This window comes from Carassius gibelio, chromosome A5, assembly GCF_023724105.1.
Source record: "Carassius gibelio isolate Cgi1373 ecotype wild population from Czech Republic chromosome A5, carGib1.2-hapl.c, whole genome shotgun sequence".
Taxonomy (NCBI): domain Eukaryota; kingdom Metazoa; phylum Chordata; class Actinopteri; order Cypriniformes; family Cyprinidae; genus Carassius; species Carassius gibelio.
This window is the reverse complement of record NC_068375.1, coordinates 25,214,014-25,225,878: the sequence shown is the minus strand read 5'-3', so window position 1 is coordinate 25,225,878 and position 11,865 is coordinate 25,214,014. Positions and strand designations below refer to the sequence as shown.

Here is an 11,865-nt window from a genome sequence, read left to right as displayed (position 1 = left end):
TGTGTATCTTTGTTTGCTAATTATCTTTTATGTTAATAATGCTGTGTCTAATTATCTAAAATGTTAGAGATTTTAATTTTTTTCATGAGAATATATGGTAAATGAACTTACCTTGCAATAAATGCCTCCCACGAAGCGTCAGTAATGTATCTGTCTGAAGTATTCCTTCCACACGTTCAAATTTCCTGACTCCGCCTCTGCTTCAATTTCATTGGTTGAATCTGTAAACAAATCATTTTCCTTTCTGCCCTCAGAACATGTTTGAGTAAGTAAAACTCCCATCTGCATTCTTAAGTGGCTTTAAGAAAAGTGCTACAGCAGTGAAAATTCCCATTTCCACCATCAGGGCAATAATTAAGAATTTCCAATCAACAGAAAATGTTACGAAACTGTCTGGAAGAGTATGTGTGTCTATATCGTGGTGAGAAGGAGAGTTCGAGTCGCTAAAGACTCTCCAAGGATCACAGCTGGAAAACTGCAGAAAACAGTTGAGTCTCGGGTTCAGAAAACTTTACAAAAACATTGTCAAACAGCACCTACATCACCACCTGTTGTTTGGGAGGGTTTCAAGAAAAATGATCCTAGCTCATCCAAAAACAAACTCCAGCATATTCAGTTATCAGACATGACTGGAACTTTAAATGGGACCGGTTTCTATGCTGAGATGAAGCTAAAACATTAGCTTTTTAGCAGAAAAACACTCAAAAGGGTTTGGTGGACACAGAGATAAAAAGTACCCCATGTGTACAATGAAATATACAGCTGTATTTTTGATGTTGTGGGCCTATATTTCTGCTGGAGGTCCTGGACATCTTGTTTAGATACATGGCAGCATGGATTCTATCAAATACCAACAGATAAAAAATCAGTAAGTGACTGAAATCTTATAATAGGCCATGTTTGGATCTTCCAACTGTACAATAATCCAAACACAAACCTCAAAAACACAGAAATAAGTCATTGAGCACAAAAGGGCTAAGCAATCAGGCTTGAGTGATCTCATACCAGCACAGGTCCCACATACATGCTACAATCTTCCTGCAGCATGATGATTCACCGGTGCACTTCTCACATGAGGATCAGCAGCCCTCATCTGCAGTTAGTGGTTTGGTCTCTTTCGGTGGATTTAATTACTCTAGGCTTGGACCATTCCCGAGCTCGGAGCCCTTCCCCGGACAGCATGCCAAATATGGATTACCACACTTCAACTAATTATATGTAAGTGTGAACTTGTGAATCTCCTATATGATTGGAAAAGGTTTTCATTGATATAGACCCTGGCCTTGAGATCTTGGAGTTCTCATTATTTCCGGGGTTATTGTGTCCTTAATGGCTCATGCTTTTTAGGGGCCCTGACTCATAATTTTAAGAATGAGAGAGAAGTGAATTTTAAGAATAACAAATGTCAAATTAATCTGTATTAAAGATTAAGTAATACAATATTACTACTTACTTTAAAAATATTATGTATTTCAGGAAATATCCTAGTGATTTTTTTTAACTCTTTATCTTATTCTAATGCATCTAAATCTATTGCAGGTATGTGTGTATTGCTGGTTTAGTGATAGTATGGTGAGTATCTTTAGTGCATGTGTCCAGGGTCCAGAATTGCACTAATAGTGAGAAGCTCACATATGCCTAAGACTGTTTTCCTTTCCATTTATTCTTTATTATCATCCCCTCTGCTCTTTTCCTCTCTCAAGGAGGATGAAGTAAGAAGAATATCCCATGTCCTTTGTGAAATGAGTACCCTGCAGAAAATGGATTTCCTCTTTGCTATAAGTGGAGTAGAAAGCAGGGAAAAGTCCTAGACTACCAGAAGACCGTTTATACGGTAAGTTTTCATTTCTGAGCATGACAGTATGTATTAAAGTCTGCATGAACCTGAAGTTGCAAACAACTTTTTGTGTTGTGATATATTTCCGAGAGAAACGGAGTACTAAATGAGGAAAAATAGTGGGCGTGGCTTTATTTTCCAACTAGCACCTGATTGGATCTAGAAAAGTAGGTGTTTCATTCATGGAGGCAGATCTAAATGCAAACAATCAGCTTTTGAACCATACCTCCTTCCTCGGAATGTAAAAATTCGAGCCATCTGGACCGTAACAAGGGAATTTTAGGAAATGGGAAAAGTGTTTCGTGAGTGCCACAACCAAAAATGCACCTCCTCGCCATCTCTCCTTTCATGTGCTGTCAATGCTTGCAAACACACAGGCCTGTCTACTGTTAGTTGGAGGGGCGTGGGTATGGATGCTAAGCAGACACCCAAACCATCAAACCTATGTCATCACGGAAGGTCCTCCAATGCAGAGGGGAGGTGCATTTTCAGATTTTGATTAAAGATTAAGAAACCAAACATTTTTTTTTTTTTGTGTGGATTGACTTGAATGGATGAATTGTTCACCGCAAAACTATCAGTTTAGGCCAACAAAGTAAATATAGTCAATTTTGATTTCAGTTGGACTTTAAGTCAAATAAGATCATGTTGTTTTCTTAAAAAGTAAAATGATGAAAGTTCAAATACTTGACCAATTCTGTACCATCATAAATCAATGGTGTCTCGAATTCTCCCCCTTGAGGTCATAAATTAGTCTTTTGTTAGTAGGATTGCTAGAAAGAGTAAGAAAAAGTATTACATAAGTATTACATAAAACATGAATGTGAGAATTTTTAATGACCAAAATACCACATTGTTGAAGAAAGATGAATACAGCTGAGATTAAAAACCGGTAATATAAGCATGCATGATTATTTTACTTTGCAATACTGCGGCCCAATCCCAATTCTACCCCTTAGCCCTTCCCCTTTCCCCTACCCCTCCGTTACACGCGTTCACGTGAAAGGTTTGGGGTGTCTCGATTCTATTTTGGTTGGAGGGGTAGGGGAAGGGGAAGGGCCAGATAGCCCTTCAAACGAAGAATTTTCGGGATGACACTTCAAATGAAGGGGTATGAATTATCTCAGCAACATGGCTGCTACTGCGAACAAAAAGACACATAAATGTAAGATTTTTTGGCATAAATAAAGATTTTAACGAAAAGTAATCATTTGTTTTATATTACATTCAACTGTGAGTTCATATTAACGGTTGTGTTACTCAAAGAAATGCTTGCAAAAAAAATATTTTGCTAATATTTGCTAACGTCATATCATTACAGACTGCATGATAGTGCCACAGCATATGTCTGATCAGGGCGATAACTGCCGTAGACTAATTGTATCCTCTCATCGCTGTAAAATATAATGTAGTGATTCAGTATTTAAACTGTATGTAATAAAAGTCGTGGGGCAGCGTTGACAAGTTTTTTTTTCTCCTGGATGTGTGAGCTGCACGATTTCCAATATGTGTGTGTGTCAGTAAGCAGCTCATTAATACAGAACATTAATTAAAGGCTCTAATGCACACCAGCACACCAGTATGTGTGTGTATTGTATGAGCTAGACGACGAATGATGACGTGTGACGTCATAGTAGTGGTGTCCCAATCCTTAGGGGAATATCTTCTCCCCTACCTCTTGACACTCTGTTTTAAGGGACAAGGGGAAGGGGTAGACGGAGGGGTAGGGGAAGGGGAAGGGGTATAAAATAGAATTGGGATTGGGCCTTAACCTCTTAACCTGCACTGACCCACCGAAGGGGACGTTTAGATGTCTGTACTTTTAATTACCTTTGTTTTATAAAAATACTCAATCAGCCATCATAAACTATGCATCATTTGAAAGATAAAGTACTCAAGATTCATCTTCTGAAGTCGTTTTTGAAATCAATACACCAGGACTGAAAGGGATAAATGAAATGCTGAAGGACTTTGCATAGCATAATTTAGTAATATTAACTATTTAAATTCTCAGATCAGTAGATTTTTGGCCTTTGTAAAATATTTTACATAAAAAGTAGCTTGTTTATAATAATAAAGTCTTACAGTAAATAGTGATAAATAAATAAATATCTAACATTTCAGCCCCAAAACAAAAATTTTTATTCATTCAATACTTTTATAGTCATAACTGCGTTTTTTTTTTTTTTTACATATAAATCACCATTTCATTTCTTCTCCTTCCTCTACTTCCATCTTTTCTCTTTCTTCTTCCCTTCCCTTCTCTTCTCGAAGTGTCATGCTAACCGCTATCAGCAAAAAGCACACTTATCTCACACTGTAGACAATATATATATATATATAATAATTCTACTGTGTGTTTGAAATTACATATTAGTTTCAATATTAAGAAAAAAGCATTGAGGGTTGAAACGACTTAGAAAGGTAGGAATGATCGGAAACACTTGGACTTGTTTTACTATGAACGATCAATTTAATTAAAAATTTTTTTATTCCAAAGTATATAATCTGGTGGTTTATTAGAAGAAGGGATCAAAAGGACAACAGTGTGACACTACAGTGAGATCTGTGTAGTGAGTACACATTCACAGGATATGAAAATTATTGCATTTATTGCTAATGCAACTCTTTCTACCTGGAAAAGGTGATAATTATCTTCCTTCATTTTACCTTGATTGGTGAAGTGTTCAGTCCTCCAAGATGTCTAGACATAATCAAGTCTGTTTTTTTCTGTATTTATCTATCCATTCCAGCTGCTATTATTGTATGAAGCAAAATGTGCACAATTTGTGAAATGTCTGCAATATTTTTTCCCCTCCTCGATTTCTTCATATTTCTATATGTTCCTCAACTATTTCTCACCAGTCATGTTTCTTATGTTAACATACTTTGGTTTCTTTACTACATAAATAACAATAAAAATAAATTGGACTGAACTTATTATATAAAAAAAAAAAAAAAACAAGCATCAGCAGGTTCTATTTAGCTTAGTAGAAGCCAATGCACTTCATTCATTACTAAAAATAACTCTTAATTTTCAATCTAAAAAATACACTATCCATCTGAAGATAGTAGTCTACTCTGTGTCATACTAAATGTTATTTTAGCTAATTTTATAGATAAAATAATTTGAGGGCATTGCAGGTAAAGAAAGATGCGAAAAACCTGTGTGACATTATATGCAAAATAACAGTGTGAGCATGTGGCTAATATTACACAGTTCATTTGTCAGAAATGCCTCCTTTCTTCATTATGATTGTTTTTTTGAAGTTTCTCAACACTGTGGAGCTGCTATTATTGTGATTTCTCACATATTTTCCATGGGATCATAACTCCTGCATGAGGTGGAGACATTATAGGTGGCGTCCTCCAGAAACTCATCTTCGCTTAGGCTTATATGAAGGCAGGTGTCATTGACAGGTGAAGAGAATGGGATGGTTTGCTCATATCCCAGCGGTGTGGTAGAACGCAGTGGGGTCGCACCATCCACAGTTGGATGATCCTCTGGTAAGCTGCTGCAAGTGCTAGAACTGGAGATGAACGCAGAACTCTGGTCATCAGAGGGGTCATCTCTGGAATGGGGGGATACAAGGGATTTGTCATCTAAGCGCACGCCAGAATCCTCACTGGCTGAACATGACACACTGCTGCCGTTGGTGTCAGAATAGAAATCCCCAGGTGAAACGGAGCATAGAGTGATGCCAGGAAACGAGGAGCTACCATTCACATTTGTGAGTATGTTTCCATTGACAGGTGTGGCTACAGCTGAAGATCTTGTCTCTGCCTCAACACCCTGAGAAAGTGTCCTGTTTGAACGCTTGTGGTTCAGGGGCTGAGGAGGAGGCTCCAGTTTAGGGATGGTTGGTTCAAACCTACGGACAAAAAAAGGTAACAAATTTTGTCAGTCACTGGGCTTGTCTGGGTAAAATTATTGTATAAAAATAACAAATAACAATACATTGTTAAAAGTGCTAGGACATCTGTCCTAACCTGGCACAATGCAGCAGTCTGATTTGTAAACAAATTAGTGTTTTAAACACTTTTTACATTCCAGTATTTGCAGCAGCTTACCAGAGGATCATCCAGATGTGGATGGTGCGACCCCACTGCGTTCTACCACACCGCTGGGAAATAATAATTTTTAGTCTGCTTCCTGCCTGAGGGTGTATTCACACCAGGAAACTCCACACATGACACACCCACAGCCAATAAAAAGTATTTAATGATTAAATATATGTGACCATGACCAATGACATTTCAGTGGGTGGGGCCACACAGCACATCACTGTAGAAATAGAACCCTAATTAAAATATCCCATTTATTGTCATGATTGCAGATACTTAGCAGTTAATTCATGGAAGAAAGCATTTTATCACTTATCATGGTTCTTCTTGTCAGGACATTGTGTCAGAACTGGAGGGAAATCATAGCAGGAAGATGGGCTTGTGTGGTGCACAGTGCTGATTCATCAAAAAGAGCTCATACACAAACAATTCTTTAAGACACATTCTCCATTCTGCATGTGCATGTGTGTGTGTGTGTGTGTGTGTGTGTGCTGGATTGCTCGCTGTCTTCCTGCTCGGTTCCGGTGGCTAAAAGCTTAAACGCTGCTCGGTTGATCTGTTCAGGTCCATGCCTCGCTCGGGACGCCAGCATTCTTCACCAATGCACATTTGAGTTTATTTAAGTTTGTCTTCTGTTACACTCAACACTTGTACTCATACACATCATACATCCATGCATTTGCCCTACACTACTGATATTGACATTCACACACCCCATATTTGGGTTTGTTGTTTAAACTTGTATTGGATACACAATAAATGTATATTTTGTACCGTTTGATTGTGGCATGGTCTCCTATCGCTTGTTATGGCTCTTAGTTAATCGTAACAGAACTGATTCTGTGCTAATGTTATGAGCATGGGAAAGGCTTGAATGAAGGGCAATCATCACCAATGACGTCATTACGTCGAGCGCAAAAGAACCGGTGAACCGTTTTCTTCAAACCGTTTATTGAATCAAACTGTCCAAAATAAATACTGGTGATCCAAAAACTGATGCAACTGGTTCTTTACTAGTGAACGAGTCAATCTTTCATTCATTATCTGGCTCGGCTCGGTGTTCATCTTCAGTTCTCTCTTCAAAGCAGTTCAGTCAGTCTACTGTTTGAGTAAATTAATTACTCCGGGATATTGGTTTGTTTTAATTCAGAGGGAGTGTCAGCCACATTAAAAAAGTTAACAGCTTAAGTCATTTATGGATTAATGCGTAATGGAGAAGTGAACCGTTTAAAATGATTCAGTTCGATTTGGTGAACTGGTTCAAAAAGATCCGGTTACATCGAATGATTCGTTCACGAACCGGATATGACAAACTGCTGTGTTTTGAACTGTCTCTCACAACAGACACGGAAGAGAAGACAATGCTAAATAAACTAAATAGCTAAATAAATAGTTTTTGCTATTTTTGGACCAAAATGTATTTTTGATGATTCAACAAATTCTAACTGACCCTCTGATGTCACATGGACTACTTTGATGATGTTTTTCTTACCTTTCTGGACATGGAGAGTATACCATACATACAGTTTCAATGGAGGGACTGAGAGCTCTCGGACTAAATCTAAAATATCTTAAAAAATAATTTTGATTTTTGGTTTAAGAGCTACCTTTATTGTAAGTTTATATTTTATGTCTGTTTTATCCAAATTTTAAGTCTGATCTCTTAGACTTAGTAATGATACACTTTTTTTCTGAATCATCCAAACTTTTGGTCAAATCCCTAATCCTATAGAACAACTCTTCAGTAATACACTACTAAATATGCATACAATCCATCACAATCAGTGTAACTACACATACAAAGCTACAGCCTTCTGATCTTGGACTTTGGCTACAAGTTTAAACATTTTCTGTTTCTTTTCTATTTTCTTTCTTTCCTCCAATTAGCATATGATCACATCAGCTATTCTATCTGGCCTCCGACCAAACACTGTCACATCTCCTCCTCCACATCTTTCCAGAGAGCACTCTGCCTCCTGCCATCCCCTCGTCTCTGGGGATCTTATATTAACTCATCTTCCTGTGGGTGTGCAAATCTCAGTAATTTCTTTTTCAAATTTTTTCCATAATATACTGTACGCCTCTCCTGCCTAGTATTGCAATATGATTTTCAGTGTACATGTACTGCTATATATGTGTGTTTTTGTAAATGTGAAAAGCCCTCATTAGGCCATCCTTAAAAATATTCTTGTTTGCTGTAACCCGACCGACCCTGTCAATTTAGCACCGACTCAATTTTCTTTTTGCTTTTAGTCCGACCGACTTGCCGATTGTAAATTTGCGTTAAGACCGACCAATATTTTTTTTACTCTTCAAACAACTAATACAAACGCAATAAAATACGAATAATTATATTTAAGTAAGTATTGTAAATATATAAATTGCCTTGGCCTACATACAAATGAAGGTTATCTTCTTTAATCAAAAAAAAAAAAACCTTGACGTCATCGGTGTTTACACGAGTGTCACACTGTGGCCTGTACGTTCGATTCGTCTCTCATTCTCTGTCAGAGTCAACGGTTCGCGCTTGGTAAATGGCTAAGGCTGCAGTAAACTAAATGTTCGCGGTCACTGTTCAAAGTCATACGGGTTCGGGCAACATAATACATCTAAAAAAAACCCATTAAAACAGCTCGACACCGCTTTAACTTGGCACAAAGTTCTGGAAAAACTGTGCCCAGGTCTTTTCCCACCCCTTCTCCTCTCTAGTCTAAAACCGTGACCGTGTCGACTATCACTTTATGTTCGAAAATCTATTGCACGAATCAAGCACGAATCAACCAACACAAGTTTAGAAAACGAAAATAAGAAATTGATTTTAACGACCTTCCCTCGGAGCGCGTCCAGGTTTTTTTTTTTTGAACAGGCGCCACACAGCAACTGCAGCTTCGGACAAACACGCATAACAGCAAATAATACTTCTGCACACAGTTTCTCTTTTTACAACAGAAATGTGAATTCTGCCGGTATTCAGACAGATAGGCTACAGATTCGGGTTAGAATCGCCTAGGGCTGTCAATAGCTGAAAAACTAAATTAGATTTTTTTTACTTAAATATGATCAAAATTGTATTTGAATTTTAAATGCATAATTTCAGTTAGGTTGAAGAAAAGCTTTTTTATTCTTCATAATATTTAAAATAATGTTTATGAACCAATGATTATTAATTAAGTTGCTTAAAGAACTATAAACAAAACAGCATCATGTGTGCATGCATTGTTAAATAAATAAAAAGGGCTGAAAACGTCACACAGAATACAATTTTTCATTGAAAAGCATGAGATGCAGTGGGATGGGGAACAAAAACCCAACATAAAGTCTAGAGATATTTTTAGAAAATTAAATTAAATACATTAATTTTACATTTCTCTCTAAACATGCGGCTCTCTTGTGCGAGACGCGAGTCCAACGCCAACGGTGTCCCTCTAGAAAATGCGCGAAATATGCGTTCAGTGTGAACGGCTTGGTTTCAGTTTTGATGTAAACAAGATCTTCTCCACATTGATTTTTTTAAGTGGCTTCAACTGGATAGGCTAACATAACCTTATAATGGCAATGGCACATACATCATACATCGTCATCGCATCTCGTGCGCGTACACGAGGTGAAAGATGAGAAAGCAGATACTGTGTGTCGAGCTCGTCCGCCTTTGAAAGTTGTGTAGACACAGCTGTGTGCGCGGCGAAATGGAATAGAACACGTACCGGGGCTCATAAGGCAGCTTCCTTAATGCACACCTAAAATTCGAATGCGCATTCGGATTTTAAAGAATATTCGAAAAAAAGATTTTTTTGACAGCCTAAAAAAATCGCCATGTCAATGCGAATTTTTTTGTTCTAGTTGAAATTTAATCGTAAACACAGCCATGTTGAAGCCTTGCAGTAGGCCTAAATGTTTTGCATTATGGAAAATGTTGTAGGCCTACTCCTGTTTGTCATTGCGCACATAACTTCACACAAATAAATCATCAGAAATATTGGTCTTTACCAATATATTGAATCTTTACATTCCTCCTGCCTGTTGTACGTGGATTTACCTATATTTGGTGTTATTTGCCATATAAAACTTTAGACATGCAAAATCGATTTTACAATCGATTCAATGAAAATTTGTCACTCAAAAATAACAGGATTTATTTCACAAAAGTGACAACCCAAGAAAGCAAAGTAAACGTTCTCTCATTTGTAGGTTGCATTGATACGTAGCGGTGAATGAAAGTAAAACAGTACCTCATTTTTTCTCACCTGAAATTCAAGCATTAAACATGTTTTTGACAAAGATTTAAATTTGTTTGTGGTCTATATAGCCTGCATCAACATATATGTGCATAATAAAGTATTTAATAAAATATTAAACCCTATTGACATTCGACAGCAAGAGAGCACAAACACACAAACAATAAACTTTCAAAAATAAAATTCACTTTGCTAGTAAGAGTGTATGCCAGTGTACTACATGCTGCAAACACACACACACACACACACACACACACATGGTGAAGACTTTCCATAATTATGTTTAGAAGTAGGGAATGAAATAACAGCATAAAACAACAGAAGTTTTTACTTCTTAACCTACCTATTATAATTATTTTAACATTTTCAATAAGACAGTTTGTAATATGGAACAGACTTTTTTAGAGATGCACGATAATGTATATTGGTACCACATCAGTCAATATTATAGATATTTTAAAATGCATTAATTAGATTTTATTATTATTTTTATTATTATTATAAATAATACTTAATTGTACATGCTAATTCCCCCATTCTAAATGTAAAAAAATGGGTTATGAGGATAAACCAATTAAATATTATTTACACTAACATTATATGTTTAACATGCCGGCATAATAAAAGAAAGTACAAATACAGTTATACTCACAGGAGGCTGGTAAAGTGCAGAAGATAGGAGAGGAGTGGAGAGGAAACTAGGTCTAGAGGAAGATAGGTCAGGTGAGGGCATGAGATGGAGAGAGCATCAGAGAGGGTTAGAAGATTAGACAGGAGGAAGAAGGCTGTTACAGGAAGAAGTGGATAATCAGAAGAGGAGGCTCCTCACATGTGCACCTGAGCAGAGAAATACAAAAATAAGTCTCTCTCCCATTCAGCCTCACACTCACACAAACCTCTTCACCTAAACGCCTGAGAAAACCATCTAGAGAATCATCCGATCTGACTCCCACTGCAACAACGCAATTACTGTCATTTTATAATCCTGCCAAATGCACTTTCCATTGACTTCAGTTGTTTTTATACTAAACTGATTTAATCTATTCCACACAGTCCATAAATGAATTCTCAATCTCAGCCATCATTTTGTATTTTCACATTTTCATAGGCATTATTTAGTATGTTCATCAAGTCATTTTCTTTTCTTTAGCATTTGAGAATTAAAAACATACATTATTTGCCTTATTTATTAATCTTTTTTTGTTTTCAGCTGAAGACCAAATGACTATTTTTTAGTCTTTCCCTGGACCTGTGAGTGTTTTGTCAGTTTATAGAAATCAATAAGTGTGTTTTTACTTGTGTTTTTGTGTGTGTGTGTACAAGTATGAGTTTTTCTGGTGTCTCGATTCTCTTTTGGTTGGAGGGGTAGGGGTAAGGGGAAGGGCCAGATAGCCCTTCAAACGAAGATTTTTCGGGACCACACTTCAAACGAAGGGTTATGAATTATCTCAGCAACATGGCTGCAACAGCGAACAAAAAGACACATAAATGTAAGCTTTTTGGCATGAATAAAGATTTTAATGAAAAGTAATAATTTGTTTTATGTTACATTCAATACCGGTCATACTCAAATTAATGTTTGCAAAAAATCGCTGATATTTGCTAACGTCATATCATTACAGACTAATAATTAGAAATCGCTAAACCATTTTCTCAAATATTGTTTATTCGAGAGAAAGAGAGAAAAATGGAGGTTGCGTGTATTCGCGTCTGTGCATTTTTCTTTTT

The 11,865-nt window shown here is 36.9% G+C and overlaps 1 protein-coding gene across 2 annotated transcripts in view; it reads right to left on the bottom strand.

The window, feature by feature from the left end:
* Nucleotides 1-4,336: 4,336 nt before the first annotated feature.
* Nucleotides 4,337-11,865, bottom strand: part of LOC128006124 (carboxyl-terminal PDZ ligand of neuronal nitric oxide synthase protein) — a 44,957-nt gene continuing 37,428 nt past the window's right edge. The window contains exon 11 of one of the 2 annotated variants that reach the window (XM_052592717.1): nt 4,337-5,709. In XM_052592717.1, coding sequence (XP_052448677.1) covers nt 5,145-5,709 — 565 coding nt within the window. In that variant the 3' untranslated portion in view covers nt 4,337-5,144. Of the gene's footprint in view, nt 5,710-10,813; nt 10,975-11,865 lie in introns of those variants that run through there. The other variant, XM_052592718.1, reaches the window with a different exon arrangement.